The sequence below is a fragment of the Anopheles marshallii genome, chromosome 3 (assembly GCF_943734725.1).
Source record: "Anopheles marshallii chromosome 3, idAnoMarsDA_429_01, whole genome shotgun sequence".
NCBI classification, from domain to species: domain Eukaryota; kingdom Metazoa; phylum Arthropoda; class Insecta; order Diptera; family Culicidae; genus Anopheles; species Anopheles marshallii.
The window spans coordinates 29,185,836-29,213,605 of NC_071327.1; the positions used below are offsets into that span (position 1 = coordinate 29,185,836).

General features: G+C 44.7%; 6 protein-coding genes across 6 annotated transcripts; 4 read left to right on the plus strand and 2 right to left on the minus strand.

The window, feature by feature from the left end:
• Window positions 1–492: 492 nt before the first annotated feature.
• Window positions 493–6,041, plus strand: LOC128712453 (uncharacterized). Its single transcript, XM_053807346.1, has 10 exons — window positions 493–586; window positions 662–857; window positions 932–1,478; window positions 1,569–1,688; window positions 2,659–2,785; window positions 2,876–3,042; window positions 4,927–5,125; window positions 5,245–5,472; window positions 5,558–5,785; window positions 5,890–6,041. The coding sequence occupies exons 1-10, from the start codon at window positions 493–495 to the stop codon at window positions 6,039–6,041; spliced, it is 2,058 nt and encodes a 685-aa protein (XP_053663321.1).
• A 3,168-nt stretch (window positions 6,042–9,209) lies between these two features.
• LOC128713779 (uncharacterized) lies at window positions 9,210–12,238 on the plus strand. Its single transcript, XM_053808646.1, has 4 exons — window positions 9,210–9,433; window positions 10,301–11,100; window positions 11,165–11,512; window positions 11,628–12,238. Exons 1-4 carry the CDS (start codon window positions 9,210–9,212, stop codon window positions 12,236–12,238), a joined length of 1,983 nt encoding a protein of 660 aa, XP_053664621.1.
• Window positions 12,239–17,674: 5,436 nt separating this feature from the next.
• On the plus strand, window positions 17,675–18,348 carry LOC128711256 (6-pyruvoyl tetrahydrobiopterin synthase). Its single transcript, XM_053806122.1, has 3 exons — window positions 17,675–17,742; window positions 17,828–17,907; window positions 17,969–18,348. Exons 1-3 carry the CDS (start codon window positions 17,675–17,677, stop codon window positions 18,346–18,348), a joined length of 528 nt encoding a protein of 175 aa, XP_053662097.1.
• A 672-nt stretch (window positions 18,349–19,020) lies between these two features.
• Window positions 19,021–20,261, minus strand: LOC128711706 (alkaline ceramidase). The gene is made up of 4 exons (XM_053806589.1): window positions 20,166–20,261; window positions 19,644–19,900; window positions 19,446–19,583; window positions 19,021–19,336 (listed from the first exon to the last, which is right to left on the minus strand). Exons 1-4 carry the CDS (start codon window positions 20,259–20,261, stop codon window positions 19,021–19,023), a joined length of 807 nt encoding a protein of 268 aa, XP_053662564.1.
• Window positions 20,262–20,848: 587 nt separating this feature from the next.
• On the plus strand, window positions 20,849–23,959 carry LOC128714993 (protein shuttle craft). The gene is made up of 3 exons (XM_053809875.1): window positions 20,849–23,331; window positions 23,409–23,760; window positions 23,828–23,959. Exons 1-3 carry the CDS (start codon window positions 20,849–20,851, stop codon window positions 23,957–23,959), a joined length of 2,967 nt encoding a protein of 988 aa, XP_053665850.1.
• Window positions 23,960–24,675: 716 nt separating this feature from the next.
• Window positions 24,676–25,866, minus strand: LOC128714994 (cytochrome c oxidase subunit 4 isoform 1, mitochondrial-like). The gene is made up of 3 exons (XM_053809876.1): window positions 25,805–25,866; window positions 25,073–25,284; window positions 24,676–25,002 (listed from the first exon to the last, which is right to left on the minus strand). Exons 2-3 carry the CDS (start codon window positions 25,277–25,279, stop codon window positions 24,676–24,678), a joined length of 534 nt encoding a protein of 177 aa, XP_053665851.1. The 5' UTR covers window positions 25,280–25,284; window positions 25,805–25,866.
• Between the last annotated feature and the right edge of the window lie 1,904 nt (window positions 25,867–27,770).

Sequence of the window (27,770 nt, forward strand, 5' to 3'; positions counted from 1 at the left end):
CTCCTTTCGCATCTGATCTCGTTAAAGCATTCATTCTGTTTCCCAGCATAATTAACAACAAACCTCATCAATCTGCTCGGTAACTAACAAAATCAGGCCCATGTTTCCAGAACATGGCAAATCTGTTCCAATTAAAACATTGTCCCATGAATGGTTAGTCCTTTTTGGTCGTGTTTCACCCGGTTCTCCCGGTTGGGGCTTCTTATCGCACTAACCTTACGCTCAAATCAATGCTCATTAGGGCAGCAACGTAAGCGCTTGTGCGCTCAATAAATCACACACACCCCAAATCCTCGCGCATGATGCTGGGTCAGTTCCGATCCCAATCTCCAACGCTAGCTCCGTTTGTGATGTAACAAGCACATGGTTTGGGCACAATTGATTAAACGTTAATCCCGACAAGGAGGATGATAACAGCTGCTAAAAAATCCGGCTCTTATTTGCTGCCGAAAACCGACCGGTCAGTATGTGAGGACCACTTGGTGTGAGAGGATGGAGTATAAACGGTGCTACCTCCCCATCTGGCTGCTAGGGGTGGCAGTGTGTGTGGTGTTTCTGGTACGGCATACGACCTACCCGAATGCGGGTGAGTTTAACCTGTTGCAAGATGTTGGCGGCGAATGGAATTAGCATTCCGGTGGTCTTTTTATTCCGGTGGCAGTTTTCCCTTCCATGGGCAAATTTATGGCTGGACCGCGACTGTTGCAGGCAGTTAGATTAGCGAAGGATCGACCAAGGCCGTTGCGCCTTGCGGAGTTTCACGATGGTGCCGAGTGTGATCGTGACTGTACGGAACGGGACGCACCTCGGGTGTGCTATTTCCGCTGGCTCGCGGAACAATATGCTGCGATGGGGTCGTAAGTATTGTTCTCGCCTAGAGCTGGTACAACAGATTCCTCACCAACACCTCACCGTGGTTCCATCTTGGCAGTGCTTGTGGTGACTGTCGATGGGGTAACCGGAGCCACTGCTTTCACCCACAGTGCATCACGGCCGACGGTATGGAGCGTGGCGTGTTGGCACTTAACCGACGCATTCCCGGACCCACCATACACGTGTGCCGGCACGATATGGTGGTGGTGGACGTCATTAATCACATGGACGGGCTTGAAACCACGATTCACTGGCACGGAGCCCATCAATACGATACGCCCTGGATGGATGGGGTGCCAATGATCACACAGTGTCCTATTCCACACGGTACCGGCTTTCGGTACGCGTTCAACGCATCCGAACCGGGCACACAGTTCTACCACTCACACGCCGGCCATCAAAAGGCGAATGGGCACTACGGACTGTTCGTGGTTCGATCGGCCACCGACATCAATCGGCATCTGTACGATTACGATCTCAGTGAGCATCACATCGTGATATCGGACTGGACGCTCGATTTGGTGGAGAAATTCGTACCGGGACTTCAGAGCAGTACGGTGCGAATGGACTCGATCCTCATTAACGGCCGAGGACGGCATTACGATGTAAGAAAACCGCGATAGTGAGAAAGTGAAACGGTGCTTACAGAAGGACAGTTACTCGAGTGATCTTATTTGTATGATATTTTGCCACAGGAAGAGGAACACGAACTACAAGTGCAAGCACCGTTGACAGTGTACCGGGTAAAGAAAGGTTACCGCTACCGGTTTCGAATGATAAGCAGTGGAAGTCAATTTTGTCCCTTCCAACTACAGGTAAGTACTGACAAATATCTTTAAAAAAAATCCAAAACTCGGTACAAAAAAGAATGATTTTTCTTGGAAAACTTTATTGTCTGTGTTAGAAAATTGCTGAAAAAATGCGCTCGTGGCAAAACAGAGTTCGTGAAACCTGCATCTCATTTAATGAGAAACCCTGTTTCCTATAAACCTTAAAATTAAACCTTGCCAGAAGCGTAAATGTTGCACGGATTGCACAAAGATGGTATTCTCCCATAAACAGTGTTTGGGTTGAATGTATTATCTTCAATTTAATTATACACAATCGATCTAAAGCTTAAACAACTTTAAGTAAAGAAGAATTCTTTAAAAATTGTTTATAAAAACAACAAAGTACATTTGTACATTCAGCATTTTTTACGCAGTTTTATTGTTTGAAATATAAACAAAGCAATAATTCATTAATAATACATTTTATAGTAGAAAATACCCACAGAAAAATTATACTAATACATCTGTGTGAATAAAATTGAAAACCATTATTTCAAAAACAGATAAGAATAACTTAAATCATAATAATAATGAATGAATATGAAAAATATTGCAGAAATTCAAGAAAAACGGAAAAAAACCTAACAAAAGATTATCAGAAACAAGAACAAACAAGAAAACAACAGCTAAACTAAAGAGCTAATAGAATTATTTTAAAAAAATCGTTGTAATATGACAACATCGCAAACAAATTATTCAACATAGTTCTAATGATAAAAACAAAAAACTAGAAAAATGGCTGTACCATTTCGCGCAGTTGAATGCATAATTAAAAATTATATCATCCCATTTTTATAAAACGACCATCCCTTTTTGGTCCTTTTGCTGGTCGCCATGCATGGCTTTTCTATGGCTTTGCATTACAAGTATTCAGGTGTTCTCTATAGCCAATGTTCTGTTTTTACCTTCTGATTCTACTCCCATTGATGAACTGTAACAACTTCCGCGCATTTAGATTGAAAACCATCGAATGCAGCTGATTGCCACCGATGGAGGCGCCGTGCAGCCCATCATGATCGATACGCTCATCTCCACCTCGGGCGAACGGTACGATTTCGTACTGTCGGCAAATCAGAAACCAGGTAGCTAGCTACTGCACAGGAAACCCATCCCGTGCACCCACGAGTCATTAACTTTTAACCATATTCCAAACCAAACCCTGTGTGTGCCAGGTAACTACTGGGTGCGAGTCCGTGCCATCGGCTTTTGTAACGTCGAGCGAAGGGAAGAGTTCGCCATCCTGTCGTACGTCGACGAGGCGGACAGCGTGCCGGAAGTGGAACTGGCCTACCCGAAGCACACGCCACCTGCCTGGGACGAACGATTCCCTACGGGGACGGTAAGTGAGCGTCTAATCGTCACCCACGCGCCAACGAATGGCTTCAAGCGAATTTGCACGTGGGACGTGTCAACGCGTCCGTTGGACCGTGTGGCACCCAAAGCGCCTTGCACTGCTCTAGCCCGATGATGAAAAGGACTATTCGCAAACGAGAGCACACAAAAAAACAACAAAACGGTCTAGGCTAGTTAACATACACCCAGGGATGTTGCGTCCTCCAGTGCTAACCGAAACAAACGACGTTCATTAGGCGTTTATTTTATTTCACCTTTCTGTTTTTTTTTTGTTTTGGTCATTCTTATGACCAGCTCTTTTTTCTGTTTCATCATTTAATCATTATCGCCCACTTATCTCCTCGGCCAAGTGTTTAGTGGACTGTTCGCATTACATTCCCAGTGGTTTTTTTTCCCACTGTTGGGACTACTTCTAAGCGATCGGTAAATAGCTTCATTTATTTGAATGACTAACTTCAATTACCTCCAGCTGTAGGTGGATAATTTAGTACAGTGAAAAATGTGTGCATTGTCTGAGGAAAACAACTTCGTTATTTCCGTTACATCTGTTATACTTAATTTCTCACCTCAATTTGTTTAACTTTAACTCACTTTTATTGATCTTACTTAGCTGCACTCTTTGTCTTAAGCATTGTGTTTGTCTTTTTTTCAATATAAGTCTCTTTTTTATTAAACTACCTTTAACATTAATTAAACTACCTCAACCTACCTTTGCCTACCTTTGCCTACCTACCTGTACCTTTAGTGATACGCAAGCCAGAGCCTTTCCAATGTTTGCTCTTATCAAATTATAAATTTCATTTTATTTTCAAAATGTAATAAGTACCTTCTAATAACCACAGTATAACTGTACGATCAGCCGTTTTAAGATTTAATTACTGTTCTAAAAAGGGTAGATGAAAGCTATTCGTATGTTTGCAGTCTTTATTACATATTTTTTATTCATAAAAAAAAAAAATTCGAAAAGTAATAGTGTTTCAATATTATGAAAGTTTCAAAAAATGTATTTATACGTGTAATGTAAGTTATGTTTTATGTTAGTTTAAACATGTATTTTATTTATTTATTTATATATTTCCATTTGGCAATTTCTTAAGTGAATTTTCACGTTACTTATTGGTTTTGTCAATTTTTTGATGGTTTTTAAACATTTTTCCATTCTTATACTTCTTTATAAATGTTTCAAAATTATCCGAGATGATTCTTCTTAAAATACTAGTTAAATCATTTATATATCTTGGCAGCAAACGAAACGAGTCTGCGTATAATTATGGTAGACAGTGTAAATTAGTCAGTTCTATATCGCTTGGCTTTTTTGCCCTAAGCGGGATAAGTTACTTTTTTTTTTATTATTTTTCCCTTTTCATATAAATTCAGTACAATTTCAAGTTGGTACCTATAGTTAATTTTTCTGTTATCAATATACTAGGGAACTCCTGTGTTTGAGCCGATATGAACTGAAATAGTAAAAGATATAACTGGCGCGGTCTTTATCTCAAACATTGCCTAATTTTACACAATTGTAAGCGTAATTGTAACCTTGGATCAAATAGTAAGCTCTTGCCGGGGTATCCGGCTAAGCAGCCCATTCATTTTTAAAAGTCCCCCTTACGGATAAATGGCCAACCACTCGACGTGCTCCGGTTCGAGTGGCCAAGGCTACTAAGAAAAGCTCTTCATCGTCCAGCTCTTTCTCTCTTCCTGTTTGTTCAACAAAACACCACATCATGTTCAACGAACAAAAAACCCCCCGGTGTGGCAAAAATAGTCATTACTAATAACGGTCCACTTGCCCGGCAAACCGTCATTGATGACCATTCGTGATGTAACTGGTTCGACACGCTTTCCTTTCCCCCCGTTTCACGTCCAGGTGCTCAACAATCCGAACGCCACGTGCTACGTACCGGACGATAACGATCTGTGTGTGGCCGATCTGGAATCGCACGAAGTCTACCGGGACGACGCACTGATCGATGCGGCTCCGGACAAAACGTTCCGCATCCTGTTCAACACGTTCACCGCCGACCCGGCGATCCTGTTCTCCGAGCAAGGTTACGTCCGGTACATGAGTAAGTTGTGCCCACTCAGTGACACGAAACGCCGGGGCGTAACGTGACGTTGGTGTTGTCCATTCGATGTAATTCCTTTTTTTTTCGTGTGTGTGTGTGTTTGTGTATAATTTGCCCAGCCGTGGTACTCACGCTCAACAACATTGGCGTCACGAACAACATCAGCATGGTGTTCCCGGACTTTCCGCTGCTCACGCAACCGGAACTGATTGGCGGCGACGGGTTGTTCTGCAATGACACACACCGGCCGGAGCACTGCAAACCGCACCACGCCTGCTTCTGTCTGCACCGGCTAAAGGTGGCGCTCAATGACGTGGTCGAGATGTCGCTGATCGACGACGCGGAAGGTACCGATATCGGGTCCGGGCTACGCTAGTCGTTATACGCATTTCTAAAACTGGTCATTTCTCTTCTTGCTGCCCCATCGAACAGTGGTGCGCGATCTGTACCATCCGTTTCATCTGCACGGTCACCGTTTCATCGTTACCGGGATGGGTCAACTGCCACAGTTCCGGACGCAGAGCGAAAAGGTGGACTTTGTCGAGCGGAGTCGCCGGTATGCCCGCACGATGCCCAGCGACCATAACCCACCGTACAAGGACACCGTATCGGTACCATCGCGCGGCTACACTCGCATCCGGTTCCGGGCGGACAATCCAGGTGGGAGCGACACGCGGGAAACGTTTTGTACGTTCCGTTTTAATTTTACACCCATCATCTACATTTTTGTTTCTGGTTCCCTTTCTTTCACTCGCGCTGGACAGGATTTTGGCTGGTACACTGTCACTTCGAGTGGCATCTCGGCATCGGGATGAGCCTGGTGCTGCAAGTGGGCGAAGTGGACCAGATGAAAAAGGCCCCGAGCGACTTTCCACGGTGCGGCAGTTACAAACCGGACATCTACTCACAGGGCTAGGGGTCGTACGCCTTTGTAATGGACGTTGTTTTTATACGGTGACCATTCTTCATGGCAATCATAGTTACGTTCAGATTGGCACGCGTGATGTGTCGGAACTCCGTTACAAGCTACCGCACGCTCATGCTTCAATGCACAGCTTAATGCAAATAGCAATCTAGAATCATGCGACCAACCGTGTTTGATTGGTCATGTGGTTGTAATGTAGATATAGTGATTATAGTTTTATTCAGCAAAGGGAAAACGGAAGCTGATGGCAGTGTGACACAGTGAAATGTATTATTATATTTGCGACATAGGACATAGATTAATATTTAGTAACAATCGTATTTGTATAAAAAAATATGTAAAACTTTAACAGTTTTTTTTTCTTACTGCTAACAGCAAGCTTTAGTAAATAAAATAAAGCTAAAATAGACGTTTCCAATTAAATGTAAAAAGCACCCCAAGTTGTACAATAAATTGTAGCAAATTCAGGTAAATATAAAATCTAAAACAAACATTTATGTTATTTCAAAACTTTGTTGGTACTGTATAAAGCTAATCCATTTATCTGTCCATTTTTTCATTGATTGAATCAACCATTTAAGTCTCATTAAAGGTTGATTCTAGCCTTAAACATTGAACATGGATAAATCATTCCGTGGAAGTTGTGAAATCGTCGAAACTTTCCTCCGTTAATTAATGGTGCTGAAATGTTATTGTGCTGGGCGTAAGCGAGGTAGAAGCAAAAATTAAACAAGTCCAAATCTGTTAGGACTGGGTTTTGTATTTTTTTTACCAAATACGATTTCAGACGGATCTCTACATTGGACTTAGTGAAATTAAATGATTTTTTTTTTAACTTTATTCAGAATACATTTCATTAGCTCATTAAACGCATAAATCATATTTCGCCGAAGGAAAGATCAATGAAAAGGTACGAGATTGTTTTCTACGGTAAAATATTGGTTTTCAGTCATAAAGAGCTTATTTTGCAGGTGTGTAAAAGAAATAATACAGATATAATAGATGTGGATGTTTTCTCCTCAATTTTTTGTTCGTTTGAGTTAAATTTTGTTATAGACAGAATCATCGTTAGAATATTTTGCTATGCAAATGGTGCACCGTTGAGATAATGTACAAACGCCGGAAGGTATGCAAAGAGAATGTTTCAATCATGGAGAACCCAAGCCAGCTTTGTGGGATCCTGGGATTCCTAACAGCTGACTTACTCCGAAAAAAAATGTAAGGTGTATAGGGCCTAGAACTAATATCATCGGGTTGTTATTAATGATCCTCCAGGGCGGCCCGGTTGATCATAGGACAGCATCGGTCCAAAGTTCCATCCGCACCAAACCCTCCCGAATGACTACCCAGCTATGGATAACCTACGGGGCAAACCAAGACCTCTGGAGGTAGTTGTACCGATAAAGAAGATACATGATCCTTACAGACCCATCACTGTAGGTAATAGATCGTCAAATTTAGATCATAATCGATCGTACTTTCAAACCTAATCTTCATGCTCACACTATCCTTTGGTAATCGCTAGACGGATCTAAGAAGTTAGCATATTCGGTGACGAAGACATTTATAATTGATATAACTCCGACTTCGCTCATATGTTGCTGTCCACCGAAAGATTTTGAGGATATAACTCTGTTGTTTGGAAAAAGAACAATTGTGCTTCTATTCTTCCCTTCTTTTGCCACCGCTGTCCTTGCAAATCAATACAACATTTACCTCCTTTGCGGTATGACGAACGGAAACCGATCTTCGAAACTAATCCATAACTAAACAGAGTTCCACTTTGCACAACAAACACACGATTACTTAGCGACTAATCGCTACCACAGCCACAGGCACGTAAATTATGCAAATAGCTCCAGCGTATAAGCGATGCGCAAGATAAAGACACCTTCATTGGAAACACAAACAACGTGCGCTGGTAGCGTCACACTGTGTCCCACAGGGCTTTTACGATGCCTTTACAACCGGGGAACAACTCGTACTCCTGCATGTGAACGCTAGCCACTATTACCTTTCGTCATCGGTGCTGTGTCTGCATCCCGTTGTCTGCGTACACACTTAGCACCTGAGATTGCATCGGGAAGATGGTTGTTTTTGTTCCAGCGAAGCAGAGTTGCTGTGGTGGGCCGCGATCATGGACGAAGGTGTCTGGTTCTGTGCGGGAAGATTCGTGCATTCTCGAGGTGTGCTGTAAAGACCCGCAGTACCATGATGTGCCTTTTCCGAGAATCGATGTCTTAGGGAACCTGCGGCTATTAGCGCTAGGATTATATGTTTACCGCAGAACCAGATTACATCGAAAGGGGTTTTGGAGATCTTTTAAACAAACTCGTGGCAGGAATAACAGACCGGTGTAACCCATTTCTTGTTAAAAATATGCCGCAAGTTAGCATGTTTACAGCAACAATGTAACATCGCCGTAACTGGTTCTGATCTTCGTTAATAAACCGGTCACTTCCTGGTACAGTTTTCCTCAGTAAAAGGAGAACGAAATCTCCTCGATTAGCTTATTATTTTCCAATTGATTTGTTTCCCTTTGACATTGACATGATTAGTTTGTACCGTCCACTCGTTCCACTAATGCCACAGCAAACATCTCAACGTCTGTTCCACTGTATTACAACTTCCACAAAAAAGCTGCATATTCATTTTTGAAGAGCAGCACGTTCCCGATCAGCCCTTAAAACCGGTAGCTTTCGAGCTACTTCACCTGGTTATGGATGAAAATAAAAAAAACTATTGCGACATTGAACTCCCCATTTGTGGCCGAGACATCGAAACCAGTGGGGGTCTGTGCTATAATCGTGCGTGGGATTTCCCTTCGAGGGCGCAGCGGAAGCAGCAGTGAGAAGCTGTCCATACGGGTAGAAGGAGTGCAGGACGTCACAACTGTTATCTCGAAAGCACTAAAGCTGTTAGAAAAGCCCTACGGCTTATACTATACTGCCTCTCGAGAACCCGAACGCACTAGTGTCGGCGAGAAATTCCGTTATAAATAATTTCTTCCCATTACCCGACAGGTCAGTGTTACAGTTGGTTCGCATTGTAGTGCACGGTCTACTACAATTTCGGTTGCACCTTAAAATAGTTTCGAAAACGACAAATTCTTACAGCATTTCCTTTTCTGGAGCGTCTTAAAGAGTTGGGATCAGTGCGATGATGGTTCTGCGATCGCAGATGTTAGTGGTTTTTACCGTGATCGTTGTGTGTGCCACTAGTGTGCATGGTCAAAGCTGGCTGCAAGCGTTGGTGAATTCGGCAAACGGCACGCTCGATGTACGCTCGTTTCCGGGCGAGCAATGTTTAAGGCAGTGCGACGAAACCCAACCACGAATCTGCTACTTCGCCTGGACGATGGAACACTACCACGTGATGGGACCGTAAGTTGACGCGATACATCGTAAAGTTGAATGATTTACATGCACCGCGGTGCAACCGACGCACTGTAACGTTAACCCGCACACCACGGTAACGGCATATAGTGTCTGTGTACTTAGTGATAGAATGCAACTTCATCTCGCGACAGTTAAATGATATATCACCATATGACGTCGGGTGAAGTTCAATGCTAGACGCTGTTCGTTGCGTTTGTAGTAAAAACTGAAGCGCAACTCATAAACTAGAAACTCCAACAAAACCAAAGCATCGTCCACTTCTGTTTCCAAGATCTTCACACGGTTGCACATAAGCTGCGGATGAATCACTCAATCTGTAGAAACCTTATTTTCTCCCAACCTACGCACTACAGGGTACTCGATCGATAACTGTTACACACTTAGTATGCGCGTGCTTAAAGCTTAATGTAAACAGTGCTTGAAGTACAGCCGATCATCAGAAGTGTTCCCTCTGAACCCATAAAGCCTCGTTAGTGTTTTATAATAGCGTTATCCAGTTGATCTTCTTGTCCGCATTGCAGAAATGCGACCACCATAAGTTTACTGTAATGCCCATCTGAGCTACCTACAGTGTGTCCACCACTTGTGCTGTCTTTAAAGACATTCCAACAAGTCATCCGGCAAGATCTTGTGAAGTGCCTTTGTCAGCAGCATGTGCCAGTATGGACAGAGTCGCAAAGTGTTGGATTTAGTTCCAAAGCTCCAAAAGGAAGCGATAAGCTAGCGTAGTGAGATACGCATTCGAACCAGTTTAGCATCTAAATGACTTAAACCCACTCAAGAGCATTTTTCAGCGTTATCTCATTCAAATCTAATTATATTTTCCGCGTCATCCTTTGCCTTCTTCTCCAGTGCTTGTCGTAATTGTGCGAAGGGTAATCACACCGACTGTTACCACCCTGCCTGCATTACGGCGGACGGTGTCGAACGGGGTGTCATGAGCCTTAACCGTCACATCCCCGGACCGGCGATCAACGTTTGTCACAACGATCTGATCGTCGTCGACATAACGAATGCAATGGCAGGTACATCGGCTGCTATCCATTGGCACGGGCTTCATCAGCGTGCCACCCCGCACATGGACGGTGTGCCCTTCATTACGCAGTGTCCGATCGGGTTTGGAAATACCTTCCGATACGCATTCCTAGCCACGGAACCTGGCACACAGTTTTACCACTCGCACTCCGGCCATCACAAGGTGAACGGACACTACGGGGCACTGATTGTACGCGAGCCTCGAACAGTTGACCCGAATGGGGATCTGTACCATTACGATACACCGGCACACGTGATCGTGGGTTCCGATTGGATGCATATCGATGGGGAGATGTTCATGCCGGGACTACCGTCCGCTGGAGGCATTATGCCCGTCAATCTTCTCATCAACGGTCGCGGTACGTTCTACGATCGAACGAAGAACGAAACAACCGATGTCCCTCTGGAGGTGTATACAGTGCGCCGTGGAGCGCGGTTCCGATTCCGTTTCATCAATGCCGCTAGTCACGTGTGTCCTCTGCAGCTACAGATCGAAGATCACATCATGGAAGTGATCGCTAGTGATTCATTCCATCTGCAACCTCGCAAAGTCGATACATTGATCACTACGTCTGGTGAACGGTACGACTTCGTGCTGGAGGCGAACGGCCTGAAAGGTGTGTCATCTTTACCAGCTTACGTTGACGAATTCGCTTAACAAGTCACCCCTATTTTTAACAGACACCTACTGGGTGCGGTTGCGAGCTCTCGGACCTTGCGCCGAGCTGCAGCTGGAACAATTCGCCGTACTACGGTACACCACTGGACCGAAGGAAAATGATGCCTTCCCCAGCAATTCACCACCTTCGTACGATCAGCAGTTTGCAAACAGCGCCACCGCCAACCATCCAAATGCAACTTGCGGGCGACCAGAGTTTGGTGATTACTGCATCACCGACTTCCAGGCATACGATACGGACGAGAGTGTCATCAATGGTACTCCGGATCATCAGCTCACGTTCGGTTTCGTTAACAGTCTCGTCAACTTTCGAAACATGTTCGAGACGCATCCGTACGAGCATTTTATGAGTAAGTACAGCACACCCTTGAATGAATCCCCTGATAACTTTATCTAATTTGATACCATTATTTGCTCATCCTCTCTCTCTCTCTATCTCACTTTCTTCTCTCTGTCGCTAAACAGACATCCATGGTTCGGTAATGCTGCAAGGCGCCATCAACAACCTTAGCCTATCATACCCACCGTTCCCACTGCTCACCCAACCCGACCAGATCGATGAGAGCATGTTCTGTGATGAACACCACCGTCCAGCTCGGTGTGCCGATCGGCAGCTTTGCACCTGTACCCATCGCGTCAAAATCGCGCTCGGCGATCTCGTTGAGCTGTACATTCTCGATCTATCGCCCTCCGTTAACGATCTGAACCACCCCTTCCACCTGCACGGCTATCAGATGTTTGTGATGGAACTGGGACAAGATCGACGGGTCCCGGTAACGTACGAGATCGCACAGCAAATAGCACGTCAGCGATTACTTCAGCGCAACACGGTCCCGCTTCCACCGCGCAAGGACACGGTCTCGATACCGAGCCGTGGGTACGCACGTGTACGGTTCCGTGCGAGCAATCCCGGCTTCTGGCTCATGCACTGCCACTACGAATGGCATACCGCCGTCGGTATGGCATTGGTACTGCAGGTAGGCGAAACCACCGAAATGGTCAAACCACCGGCAGCCTTCCCGAAGTGTAACAGCTACACACCCCCGGTCGATGAGCTGCTTCAGGGGGCTCTGTGAAAAGTATGTCGAATATCATTATGGATTAACACGGTAGAGCCATACACACTATTTATTCTCGCTACTTGATATTGACTCCGGATGAGTCCGCTTATCGCTCACTTCTCGGCTGTATTGATCTAGTGTAATAAATTATTTGAAGCATCCTTCAAGTAACGCGGAGGTGCAAAACTCCATTCCAACCTCTGTTTGAAGAGCTTGGAATTCCAAACCTAAGCTGAAATCACTATAACGTAGTAGCTCAATTATTTATTTAGTGCAATGTGCGAGGTTTACTACGCAGGGAAGCATGTAAGTGATGTCTAGACTGCGTGGTAATGTTGTAAAGATAGTTATAATATCTCAATAAACTAGTCATATGTTTATCAGTTAACTTGTGCTGTGTTTCTTTTCCTACATAAACCATACTTACTTATAGAATTCCGTACTACTGCTTGTAGTTACAAAATATTTCTTAGCATGGTTGGACGACTCTAGTATCTCTGAGGTAAACGGAGAGTCGGAGCCGACTCTCGACCTTTATAGACGGAATTTTGGATGTTTTTAACTTGGTACTTGCTTGACTATTGCTACATAAGTTGTATTGCTGACCCATCAATTTCATTTTTTGTCATCTCTTTTGATCCATCTCTTTCTATAAAACTAAATCACTAGATTTGAGAACAATTTTCAGGTGATCTTCGAGATATTGGGTACTTACACAAAAAAAGGGGGGAAATATCTGGTGAATCTATTGGCGAAGCTTCCATATTGAAGTCAGTTTTTTTAAACAGCTAACAGTACTAACGATCTTGTGTCATCACATTTACCTAATTTGAATTAATAAATTAAAAGTCGAGCTGCTTCAACTTCCGAGCAATAATTCCAATTTAAATATCCAGCTGTACCTATAAACGTTACGTTCGAAAAGAGAATATAAGGACACTGAATTTTTTGCTTTAGACTGTGTTTTTTCCCCCCGTAACTACTCAAGTACACCCCAGATGCAATTTCCACATCCCGAGCTCTTTGTTGTCTCCACGGCACGGGACACACGTTTAGAGATTACATCTCAAACACTCTATACTTATCCAAACAAATCACGGCTTGTTCAAATCCGATCTCCATAAGCACTTATTGAGACACCGTACAACCCGCATGCCCGTTAGGCTAATAATGGCACTTGACTATCGAACCTTTGCCCGGTCGTACTGTCTGGTTCCATCTCCCGTGCAAACAGTCCTTTGACCCTTTAACACTCCTGCCGGCATCAACAACAAAAACCGTCAGTAAGAGTCAACGATCTGTGAAGCGCCGGATACGATTATCGTTTATGCTGATACGGTAAGCAATCAGGACTCGCATTCAAACGAGCCTGCAGGCAACCAGATAAAGAAAATGGAACGAGGGAGGGAGAGAGAGAGAAGAAAAAATACTACAACAACCGGAAGAAAACTCACACTTTGCTGGTACACTGCACCGTATCGCCGTTGAAACGGAAGTTACCCTCAACTTGCAACCGCACCTCAGGAACTCCATCCATACTCCCCCTGGCAGGAGTAAGTACACTGTTTGGATAAGTGTTGCTACAATTCGCACTCAAGCGCAATAGAAAACGAAGAAGGGAAGATATACCCAAAACTTGGCAAGCATTTTCTTCGTCCTGCATGTCCCATCCCGAGTGACACAGACCCGCACTGCATACACATTAAACAGCGGGCGAAGGGTAGGGAGCATTCGTGGCGTGGCGCGAGAGGTTTTAAATTTCAATTACACTGCACACTCGGTTGCTTCATCAGCACTCGCTAACAAACGCGAGATTGTTGCGATAGCGATGTACTTCCGGAGGCGCGCATCATCAGCTCACATCATCGCGCGTACGCGTACCAGAAACGCGCCATTGTGCACCCTGGTAAACCGTTTATCAGCTACAAATTGACACACACACACGCACGTAGGAGTGAGTGGTTGAAAAGCAGCGGAAACGCTTATCTGCTTTCGTCACCGATCTTTTCATCGGGGAAGGTTCACCGTCGTGTATCACCACATTTTGCATCATCCCTTGACGTCTCTCACCTCATGACATCCTAAAGACGGTGAGCTTCCTGAAGATGGTGAAGCGGATGAAAGCGAACTCCCGTGTGTATGTGTGTGTGTGAACAGTAGCACAAAGTGTGTAATCCTTCTACCGTTACATGCATTAGAGGTCCTTGAAGGATGGGATCTCCATTGTCAATGATGTCTCGCGAAGAACTCGCATACTTTAAGATTGGTGTGATTGAAGTGTTAAGATTTCCGGGAGGACACGAATTGCCAGCCGTCCATTAATCACGTTCACGAGCCCTAGCATTTCTTAGTGCATGAAACCGTCCCCACCAAATGAAGGTGCTTAATGATAATTATCTTTCCATTATTGGAACAATTGTGGGAAGGAGGTGGGTATGGCCACGGATGGAGCCCGAGTAAATCAGTGTCTAGGTGGTTAGGGAGCTTTGAAGAATGGTGCGATAATGAGGCAACCCCGGCAATCCACTACAGCGAAATTAAAATCCTAATGAATCATTCGCGCGGAAAAGCTTCAATGCAACATCAGCAATCGATGGGTTAAACATCTCACCTTCATTGGAATGTGATACTAAAAGCTACTACGCGCATATTAGTACAAGTACTACATAACTCAACTTCCACCTTTATTCATACCGTGCGAAATGGATCTATAATTCACCGGCACACAGCATCCTACCGTACTGCGTATTGCTTAAACCTCCGATACAACCGTACCAGCACCGCCAGAACCATGGCATCATAAATCCTTTTGCTGTGGGATGTACGGTGTATTGCATAAATAAAATATTGCAAAACCTTAGCCAGTAAAGATGTGGCCTGTGCGCCGGTTACCGGTACGGATGATCTACTGTCTACTTACCCCAGAACTTACCCAACTCCACCCCGACTGCGTATCAAAGGCGAGATCCTGTCCCATCCGCTCCGGTTGACGTTGACCAACTTCAATGGGGGAAAGTATTTCACGCTTCAAAGAGCCTGCGGACTTTGTTGGTTTGGAAAATTTTACCAGACACATTCAACCTGCAAGGTGTTGAATGGGAACCAAAGGGTAGAACACACTCTCTACCTCGCTTTTTTTTTTTTGGGGGAGGTGTATGTGGTGCAGAGTAATTTGGAGTTTGCTATTCCGTGCCGTTGAGTTTCGTTACGTTTTTTCGGGAACCATCTTATCCCTTTTCTTTTTTCGTTGGTTCCCTTTTTGGGGAGTTTACGGCGTGCCTTTATGGGCGTGTTAAATATGTTTACCGACGAGGTAGACACTCGTTGCCGCTGTGTCTATTCCCTTTGACATGGAGGAAATGGGGAACATTCAGCAAACCTCTAGACAAGTACTTGTTGATCCCTCAGTGAAGCTATTTTGGCGCTTCATCCATTTTTTAATACATTTCAACAGGCACACTTATGCTCGTCGGGAACGTTGCCAACGGTGCGCCTGCTATCGCAATCTGTAAAATCTCTCCCGAAACAGTAGCGTTTAAGACTTAAAAGCAATCTAGATCTTCATCTCTATTCTGCATCGGAATCGTTATGCTTCACTTGATAATAGTATCTTCTAGAGCTTCGTTACCAGTGCTCTATTAGATTGCCCATTGTGCAGCATTTCATCAACATTAAAAGATCACGTTTTTGTGGTTTCGTTTCACAACTGCGTGCTTGAAGATCCGTTGCATACGGTTCGATATGACTCATTCAAATTCATACGACGTTGGGTTCGAATCACTCCGTTAGCATGGATTCAAATTTATCGATGCTGCTGAACGTATGGCGGACTGGATGGGATGGTGTTATGAACGGTAACATCCCGGACGATCAGCACAATTGGGAACTGTTGGAGGCGTTGCATGAAGACAACTGAAAATAGAATCCCTTTCCACTATCCCGTGTGCATCCGTAAGTGAAGGTTATCCCGAGAGTCCCTCTACCAGGAGCTGCCATTTACCAGTGGATACAACAGACGGACAACGATAGTTCGAGATACGCGTAGATAATGCTTCCGAGGGGAAGGGTAGGAAAAATAGTAGCTGTTCCCTTCATCAGAAGCTGCCACTATCCGTATTCGACCTTTTCCACTAACGTGATTACATCCGAGCGACAAACGACGATGATGACGATGAACACAACCGAACCTAGTCGCCCGGGTAACAGTAAGTGCAGAACGGTTAACCACATTGAATTACAACCCATTTGTAGTACGTGCGGTCAAAACGGCATGAATCGGGCGGATGGGCCGAGAGCTGCACTGTACGTGGCGAAAAGTATCCCCGTCCGGATGTCATAAAATTACCGTAAGAGCATTTATCGAGAAAATAGCTTTATGCGGCTGAAAAAAAGGTCAGACGAAATGTACTCCTGTGGGACAAGAAGGAGGGGAGGAGGGGGGGTATTTTTCTTCCCATCCTTTCTATGGACAGATGTGTAAGTGGAAATTATACTGCTTACAAATCATTTCCAAACAATTTTCATCTAATTGTTTCCTCGCTGGCGGGGTTTTTGGACGAACTGGCGAAACGGATGGCAGCATGGAAGCGTATGAAATGCAAATTGGTTTACCAATAACCTTGACACTGACATACACATGGGTTGAAGGCCGGTCTCTTTTGCTTTTAAAAGATATATGCCTTGTAAATGTTAGTTTTATTTGCCTAATGTTCTCAATTCATTTACAACAAACATGAAAGGAATTGTAGTTACATAAATGGAACGTTTGACATTGACATTTGAATATATATTTCACCAAATTCTGCTTTTCAAACTTGCCATGCTCTTATCCAAGTAAAAATGAAACACCATCATTTTATGTCACGAAAAGCTCATTTGCACACAGCACGCTTTCGTTGTCAACGGAATTCATGCCGGATTGAAATTTAAATAATTGTTTAGCACAGCTTTAGTACAAATCCCTACTGTAGTATTCAACCACCAGCATGGAAACGTGTTTGAAGTGCAGTGCACAGTGGGATGAAAAAATGTAGCAATGGAATATTTAAAAAAAAACCGTCCAAAAATTAGTTTTCTATAAATACCTATTCCATTTCCATCAAGCAGAAGTGTTTTTAAAATTTTCATCTACTACTCTTATTTGCCGGCATTGTTTTTCAAGTGTGCTATGGTGAGGTAATGTCGTAATTATTTAAATAAAATAAAATATTTCGTTTTCCTGTGGTCCACACCGCACCACTGTGCCACGCGTGTGCGCCTTTGACTGTTTTGTTTTGGCTGCCCAAACCTAGAAAAGAAATAGAAACGTGACAAAAGTGTTGTTTTCCCAAGTTTTTCAGTGTTTTGGCATAGAACGCAGCGCTGCGCCACTTACCATTCAACAGGTTGCATGTTTTGCTTTCTTCTTGTGTACACGTCTCCAAGTTTCGAAATTTACTTCGCAGCTAACTAATGTCCTCCCGGCCACAGGTTTATTTAACCCGGAAAGAATGTTTCAGTGCGTGCCACCGGTTACATAGGTCAGTAAAAAGGTGAAATAGGTTTTTTGGGTAACGATATGTAGTCTATTTTTTTTTCTAATGTATCCATTCGCTCCTATTGTAGTCCCTTCCTGAGTGAGGAAGTGAATCGACAGGTGTACGGCAAGTGCAACAATCCCAACGGGCATGGACACAACTATACCGGTACGAAGTTAAGCATTTAACCTTCAAGTATGTTGTCTACAGTTTCGCTCTTTGTTTGCAGTGGAGGTCACGGTACGTGGCCCAGTCGATAGCAAGACGGGCATGGTGATGAACATAACCGACCTGAAGGAATACATGGAACAGGCAATCATGAAAAAGTTGGACCATCTAAACCTCGATAAGGACGTGCCATACTTTAAGAATTTGGCCAGCACCACGGAGAATGTGGCCATCTTCATCTGGGACAGCCTGAAGCTAATCATGGATAAGCCGGAGCTGTTGTACGAAATTAAGATATACGAAACGGACAAAAACTCGGTCATTTATCGGGGGGAAAAACATTCGGTTGGGCATCACCATCACCACGAAGCGGTCAAACAGTCCAGAGTTACAAACTCATCGGAAAATTCGTCCAACCTCTCTTCCGATTCGGACGGTTAGGTAAGGTGGCTTGAAGTTGTGACCAGTATTGCATAGAACACCTACATCCCATGACCGGAAGATTCCTCTCGAACCAGTATGTTATTTTTTTCGGGCCTTGACAAAAGAATGAACTCGCAGCAACAGTACTTTAGGAGCTAATAAAATTGTTTCCAATTGCGCATACATCCCTTGCACTGCTTTATTTATTTTTTTTTAGCGTATATCGAGCCGATGCAAAACCCCAGAAATAATTTAAATAATTCGAAATTGCCTCTTTCTATCACACTGTCGCACTAAAGCAACGATTAAAATCATAGTTCTAGTATCACTCCTCGTTGTTTTGCACTCGATACCCTTCGAATATATGGTACTGTTTCTATGTACACGCTTATCAACAAACCGTCGTATGTGTGAGGCGGCTGGAACGAAACCCGCTTGCAAGCAAACTCAATCCCTTTTCCGCTATTGCTGTGATAAAATCGTGTGTGTAAAGCGTTCTGTTTTCTTTTTTTGGTACGTTTACAAAAATCTCTTACTAATTCTACGTATCGATGATCGATCAAACCACATGCTACGTAATGAATGTATCAAGAGAAATTCTTTTGGCATGCATAGAGAGAAAAAGATCTACATAAAGTTAATTTGCTAGACAAACATTGCGTACCCTACCCAAAATCCATACCGCAACGTTTAAATAGCATCATCAAACTTTTTGTCATAATTGATCGACACGTACGGAATGCCCAGTTCGAAATCGTTCCTTGGCCAGTACTTTAGCGTGGGGCGACTTTCGGGCCGTTCGTCGTTGACGAAAAAGTAGGCAAACAGTACACAGGCCGGATAGGCGGAGATGAAGATGAGAATGTGCCAGAAGCCGTGCAGGTACGGAAAGTTCATCGACGACCAGGCATCACAGAACATGCGATCGTTTATCCAGCAAACGATTGCCATTATCAGGATGGTGGTGTTACGTACACCGAGCCGGTACACACGTTTATCTTGCACGCTGCAAAAAAATAAAAAAACAGAGGTTATTGCGAGGGTTTTACGTTCCGGTAAACGGATCGAGTGCAAGGACAAATCGAACGTTGTCGGTTCACTGATTCGGCACTTACATTTTCAACTCCTGGTACAGCAAGTAGGTCGCAGGTATGGCTAGAAACATGAGCGCAAACGCATTAATGGCAGGATGGCAAAATGAAAGAGCCGTGGCCACAATCGAAAATATTGCCATCGACAAGCAGAATCGTTTTCTGTAGAGAGATTAACGCCGTTAAAAGTTATCATTAAAACACGTGCAAAATCAATTGTACCTCGATCGCTTAAAGATTCTGGGGAAATGGCGCCGTGGACAGAAGAGACTGAGCGTTGCCATGAATACCCACAAAATAGTCAGCTCGTCCAGCAACTGACCGAGCAGGCTAAGCGTCGCGTGGAAGTAGGCCGATGAAAGACCGACTACTATCAGCAGTACCCAGATCAAATGAATGGCTGGTTGTATGAACTTGCCGTAATCTTTAAACAGGTAGATGAGAAACGGTGGACCAAGCAGGAACAGAACATTGCTTATCTGCGGAGCACGAGAGAAAACACACGTGTTATGGAAAAAAGGTTGAAAAACGTGTTAGCAAATACAGACATTCATTTACGCATTGCAATTGATGGCATGCGGGTAATTGCGCACATGAAGTTAGGAAGGGATGTATAATTACATAATGCAATACGCGTCCATATCGCCACTGATGCCAATGCCACATAGAAAACAGCTTTTTTGCAAACGTTTCGCTGAGATTTGTGACACAGATTGAAGAGCTAACACGTTTTATAACACTTACCGTATTAACAAATTCTGCAATATCTGGTGATACGAGATAGTTGCCCTCACACCAATCCACGGGTGAGCTTCCACGTTCTAGATGTTCCCACGTCATGATGGCACATAAATGATCTGAGATCTACTACACAAAATTACAACGCTACTTTTTCTCGGATTTTCATAGAAGATTTGCAAAGTGAATGGTATGGTAGGTCTGACCAGAAGTAGCTCCGTACAAAGTTTGTTGTTGATGTGAGCTGCTGTTGGCTCTTTGTGTTCATTCGCGGAAGATTTACTGACGTACCACTGTGCCGATTTCCCGAAGTTTGACAGCTGTCCGTCGCTGTCAAAACTGACAGCACTTCCAATTTCTTCGGAATCTTGCGTGAAGTGGTGTTTCTTCGTGTGGCGTTGTGATTAATTTTGTACCTTTATTATTTAAATTACACATAAAATTATCCAGTTTTTTCATTTTCTAGGTGCGTAAAGATTGCGTAAAGTTGAATAAGTCGTCAATTCCCACAGTACGAAGATCTCCTTCGCCTGTGAACTATGCCTGTCCCCATTTGTGATTTCGTCACATAGAGCAATGATATCGTTTTTATCGTCCCCAGTCAATCACTGCCTAGACGTAGCTACCTTCCGTATATAGGAACAACCGTCTACGCGGTGCCTGAGGGCTCCCGTAAAGACGCGGCCACCATGGCAATGAGCGACGGTAATGCAGCCGCTGGGAGCAGCGGCAGTAGCAGTTTCGACGACTTCATTTCCCAGTTCAATGCTGGGGTCCAAATACAGCAGCAACTGCAATACCTCCGATCGAATCCCACCAGCACTAGCCAGTTGCACAATCCTCAGCAACCGGCAACTTTCCAATATTACGGCTTCACCTCCAATCTGACCCCAACTGCAGCTGAGTTTATTCCACGCAAATACCAAACGGAGACGAATAATGGTTTCCCGCAAGCGACGGTTTCGATGGCAACCAGCACCACATCAGCACCTGCTGCTGAGGTGGATGATGATGATGCAGATGATAGGGAAAATGTTCGTGGCGGGCCATCTAATCATTACGGTGCGGGAAGATCTTCCGCAAGCCGTCCGCGTAGAAACGAAAGCCTTAAACCACGGAACGGTTGGCATACGAGAGATGACCGTCCGGTGGGCCGTCAGGGAAAATGGAAATCTAACCAATCTACTGCCGGAAGTGGACGACTGCGAGCCCACGAGGATGATTATACGAGCGAAGGTCTTCCACGCAATGGCGAAAACTCTTCGCGGCGTGCCGGTGCAAGACAGTGGGGAGGAAATCGCACGATACAGTCCGAACCCGACGAAAAGCGCTCGAACGGTGCTGCGTCCAAAGCGGAACCGAAACCACCGGAATCACCAATAATAAAGCCACTGTCAAAGTGTTCCCAGCGCGAGAAACTTATGCGAGAGATCGAATGCTACCGGTTGGAGTGTTTGGTGTGCTGTGAAATTGTGAAACCCATGCAATCGATATGGTCCTGTGGGAATTGCTACCACATCCTGCATCTGGCGTGCGTTACCAAGTGGGCGACGAGTTCACAGTCGGAGGATGGGTCGGGTTGGCGCTGTCCGGCCTGCCAGCACGTCACGAAGAAGGTCCCGAGGGAGTATTTTTGTTTCTGTGGCAAACAGAAAAACCCTACGTACAATCGGGAAGATTTGGCCCACTCTTGTGGGGAGGTTTGCAAACGCCGTGAGCTTTGTGAGCACGCGTGCACACTGTTGTGCCATCCCGGACCGTGTCCACCGTGTCAGGCGTCGGTACAGCGTATGTGCGGCTGTGGACGGTTAGTAAAACTGGTCCAGTGTTGCCAGAAGGAGGAACTGGTGTGTGATGCCGTCTGCGATAAACCGTTGAACTGTGAACTTCATCGGTGTGTGAGGCGTTGTCACGCAGCAGAATGCGAAATGTGTGCGGAACAGGTGCTACACAACTGTCACTGTGGAAAAAGTGAGCGGATGGTTGTGTGCAGTGTGGACAATTTGAAATGCACCCGGTATGGGTGCGGGAAAACGTGTGGGCTTCCGTTGAGCTGTGGGAATCATCAGTGCCAGCGGTTGTGTCACGAGGGTGAGTGTGATCCGTGTGCGGATGCACCCGAACGCGTACTCAGCTGCCCGTGTGGACGGGAAGCGATCGAACCTGGCCGTCGCACATCGTGCCTCGATCCGATACCGACCTGTGTGGGTTATTGTGGCCGAAGGCTGTCGTGTGGTCCACCCGGTGCAAATCATTGCTGCGAAGCGCATTGCCACCCGGGAGATTGTCCACCGTGCAAAAAGTCCACCACCGTAAAGTGCCGCTGCGGTAGTATGGATCAACCGATGAAGTGCAAAGACCTGACGACACGTGCCGATGATGCACGGTGCAAAAAGCGATGCGTACGAAGACGCAGCTGCGCCAAACACAAATGCAACCAGGTGTGTTGTATCGATTTCGATCACATCTGTCCGAAAACCTGCTCGCTTCCGCTGTCCTGTGGGCGACATCGCTGTGATAAACCGTGCCACAAAGGCAACTGTCGGCCCTGTCATCGCGTTTCGTTCGACGAGCTGACCTGTGACTGCGGCGCTAATGTTATCTATCCTCCCGTACCGTGCGGAACGAAGAAACCGGCATGTGAACGACCGTGCAATCGGAGACATGCGTGCGACCATCCGACGCTCCATAATTGTCATGCCGAACCAGAATGTCCACCGTGTGTGGTATTGACAACGAAATCCTGCTACGGCAAACACGAACAGCGTAAAACCATCCCGTGTTATCAGGAATCGTTCAGTTGTGGTATGCCTTGCGGGAAACCACTCGCCTGCGGGCGACACAAATGTATCCGAGCATGTCATGAAGAGGAGTGCTCGCAGGAGGGAGCTGTTTGTAAACAGAGTTGTACAAAACCGCGGGAAGCGTGTGTTCACCCTTGTAATGCACCCTGCCACGAGGACGAATGTCCCGATGTTCCGTGTAAGATTATGGTCGAAGTAACCTGCGAATGTGGCAATCGGAAGCAGCAACGCACATGTCACGATTTCGCCAAAGAGTACCGTCGCATAGCAACCACACAGCTTGCCTCGTCCGTACAGGAAATGCAACGTGGTGGTTCGGATGACCTGAGCGACATTTTAGGGTCGATTCGACCGAAAAACAATAAAACGTGAGTAATATTTAATCTTCGTTCAAGAAGCATCATAGTACATAATTTTCCCCCACTTTGTCTACAAACACACACAGCCTGGAGTGTAATGAAGAATGTCGGCTGCTTGAGCGTAACCGTCGCATTGCGATCGCGCTACAGACCCGCAATCCCGATCTACCGTCGAAGCTGCAACCGAATTACTCCGAAACGTTGCGTGCGTACGCGAAGAAGGACCCCGCCCTGGTGCAGATGATACACGAAAAGCTAACCGAGCTGGTAAAATTGGCCAAGGAAAGCAAACAAAAGTCACGCTCGTACTCGTTCCCAGTGATGAACCGTGAGAAGCGGAGCGTGGTGCACGAGATGTGCCACATGTTTGGCGTCGAAGCGGTTGCATACGATGCGGAACCGAATCGAAACATCGTTGCAACGGCCGATCGCTTTACGGTAGGTGCCATTTTGTTTGTTTGTGTGTCTTCTTTCGGCGCTGTTATAAAGTTTTGCATCTTTTCAGTCGTGGTTACCGAGCATGAGTCTAATGGAGGTGCTACAACGAGAGAATGGACAGCGCCGTATCATCGTACCGAGCCTGAATGCGTGGGGCCGAACGAATTACGCTGGGGCGGCAAGTTCAAGCAGCAAATGAGCGCGCGGAAGTACAGTTTCTTCAGTCCCGTAATGGTGTTCTATGTTTTTTTTATCATATTTTGGATAATTATTGCTTCAACGAATTTATTGCACAGCCTCACGGGGGTATCTGTCCATCGGGTACGAATCAGTTTTTGTGACTAAAATGTATCTGTATTTATTAAATGTCAATAAAACAAGTCAGTCCAGTGAATGTGGAAGAATGGTACGAGGGCAAAACGAGGCAAACGAATTTAGTCATTTCTTTTATGTGTCCGTTCTGTTTTTCTTTATGTTAAGTAAGAAGTAAAACTCTATTTACCCAAATGGAATGGAAATTACGTTTTCTTTCGAAAATCATTGAGCACATGAGCAAGGAATTGTTGCAACATAATGTAGAATTATATAAGAGCGTCGTTACGAACGTCTCACAACGCAAACAAAGACATTTCTTCTGTCTGGTTTTCTTTCTTCAATCGGCAATATTGATCACAATTGTGTCCAAGAAACTGTAAGCTTCATTCAGCAATCGATATAGTAAGCGACTACTTTCGACTATTCTTTGCACAACACCAAATTCATAACTCCACATAAGATTATCCTAGAGGCTGCACTGATATTTATTTACTCAACAAGCGCTCACAGAACAACCAAACTGCGAACCATGCACGATCACGGAATTGAATTACTTTCACAAACAGCTCGCAGCAGTGTGCGCCTGTATGCCGACGCTTCTTACTTCCACTTGTTGTTGTCGTAGTCCCACTTTGAGGACACACCATGGATTGGGTTAATGTTCAGGTCGAGCATACGCTTCAGCTGTGCCTTCTGGTGCTCTTCGTCGAACGTTTCCGGGATCGGATCGTACACGAACGTCTTCAGCAGCAACATGCCGATCAGGCTCATGGACGACACAATGAGGGCACCACCGATGCAGGCTTTCCATTCACCGGTCGGGTGCTTCATCTCGGCAAAGGTCTGGCAGAACGACGCACGGTACAGGGCTTTCTTTTCCTGCACGGACATCTTCTTCCAGTCACCCTTCTCCTTCTCGCGCAGAGCCTAAAAGCAGGGAGATAATCGTTAGCTTGAGGACACATCCAAGATGACAACAAGCTGTTCCGCTACTTACCAGAATATCACGGGTGTTTTCCTTGAAGCGGATGGCCGGCATCGGGTAATCGACACGGTCGGCATAAACTGCCATACCGTTCCAGCCGTGACCGACCACTTCCCGCTTACCGATCTTCTGCGAGATCATGTCGTGGGCCTGACGGGTGCCCATCTTCGTACGCAGCGCATTTCGTAGCACCACCGACGCAAGGTTCACGTTGGCCATCGTACCTATCGTAAAAGGATTAAATATTGCACTTGAGACAGATTTCAACACGGGGCACCGGCGAAGGTTAGTCAACGGCAGCTCAAGAACATATGACTACTTTGATGGGGCGATTGGTGAACGACAGTCAGTGGAGACAGAAGAAAAAAAACACACACACAGCGTTATGTAACGTCCCTACATTTATCCCAAGATTCTGCAACCACGGTACCCTTTAATCGTGCACAGTCTGTAAAACTCACGCATACTATCGACCACCGATAAGAAAATGCAATAACGTTAGAATATGTGCATCGGCGCCACATCCTTATTCAACTTAGTTTCACCACCATTTCTCCGATTACGAAATCATAACCCCAAAAAACACTGCTTTTCCGTGGTAATCAAAATAGGAACCTCCTTGCTGTTATTATCGAACTTTCTATGAAACACACTGGCGTCGATTCACAATTAGTAATCGAGCAATAATAGTCACCAATCCGTTTTTTTCTGAAGGGTTTTTAGCCAGCACCAAGTAACACTCACCTCCAGTGAATTTCGAACCGACCGAGAATCGAAGAAGTTTTTTCGCTACGCCTGTGTTTAGGAAAAAAAGGGGAGCAATTTTTTATCGGACTGTCAGAAGCGCACTGTGGTTATGCTTTCGGTCATTGTACAAGGCACGCTGCCAAGTCTAGAACAACTTTTCACTGTACAGTGCTGCCACCTAGCGGGTAACTGAGTACAGTGCTGCCAATCTTTGTATTTCGAATCGAATTGACCGTTGGCAATATTTTTTATTTTAGAAAGCGAAGATAACATTATAATATCAAATTATCCAAATAACACAAAAGAATGAGAAATTGAATTCAAACTGTACCCATCAATTACCCAACATATCGTGCAAACACAAAGCCATTTATTAAAAGATATCAACAGTTTAGATGAATTAACAAAACTACACACAAGCACTGTTTATATGCTGAAGTACTTTTTTTTTCTTTATTTACTTTTCATACACCGTCTTCACGATTTTTGGGACACGCTTTTCTTCTTCTTCGCCACAACGAAACCGTGCATGTGCAACACTTATTGATCAATTCGCGTGAGATAGTGTCTGTCTTCTTTCTCCCATGATTTCTGCGATAAACTTTATTCTTTAGGATAATATTTTGATTTGAGTAAATCATCTTAAGTATGTACACGCCTGCCCACCAGGGAAGCACAGTTAGCCCATTCCCGTTGGCATTACACTTTTTTCGAGGAGGACAATTGTGTGTGGTTTTTTTATCAATCAGACCCACATACACAGGTTTGCCAATTATTAGGGGGATTTGCTTCAATGTCACAGCTACAACAAACTACACCAACAAAATGGAACGACCGGGAGCATATTGTTCGGTTGTGGTTCCTCCCACGTGGGGACCGTGAACAATAGGACGTTTAGATAAGGTATGTACACTGACTTATCAACAGTAATGATACACAATTTTGAACCGGAAATGTTCAACCGAAAGTTCCTCGGGCCATTTAGCAGATGATGATTATATTACCCAACTTACGCGCGATTACATTCACTAACAACTTGCGATTCTATCTAACGAAATAAAAGTTGTCCGTCATAGCTATCATTACTTTCACTTCCTTCATCCTTTTTCATCTTACACAAGCGTCCCTACTCCTCTTTTGCTTTTTCTTCCAAGTTTTCCGATTATTAGAGCATAATTTTACATACTTTGTATAGACAATCTTGTAGTTAGGAGAAAAGGAAAATAAGCTAACCAAAGAACAAGGTATTTGCACTGGGATATTGGTACCGGTACGAGAACCAGCATCATAATTTATAGCCATCTAATACATACAACTCGAGTAAATCGGGTTAAAAAATCGGTTTATGCGTTGACTTCTATACACGACTTTTGTGTGTTTGTTTCACGCCTTATGGCGCGTTGCAAATGTGTTTGGTTTACGTTTTTGTCTACATTCACTAGTCCTTACTTCGGCGACGTATTAACCATTTGGGATGTGTCTGTTTTTCTCTCTATTATTTTGAGCAGTTTTAGAGCTGTACTTCTGTTCTCTTGTCTCATCCGATATCATCCGTTCCGTTCTATTGTTTTATCCATCAGTTTAGTTGCACTTTAGATTTAGCGCATTTTATTTGCAAACTCGGGCGAATTACATCCGCATTCCTCGGCGAAGACGTGTTACCGGAGAACGCATTGACATAATTTACAACTAACATAGCTCGGCACTATAAACAATAATAAATACTGGCTGCCTGTAACCTTTGAACCCTGCCACCATCGAACCCGCGCAGTATTACTTTTTGTTCCTCGACTTTGAGCGATCAGTATCCAGGAACTGAAAGCCTAAAGATGCATCTCGTTTCACTTCCACCCAGCGCACAGAGCGTCTTGTCTTTAGGTTTATTTTTTTGGTGTTTGGCTGTACGGCTTAAAAGTGGGGGTTTTGATACGGCAGAGATATTTCGGTAAAGTCGACCACGTGT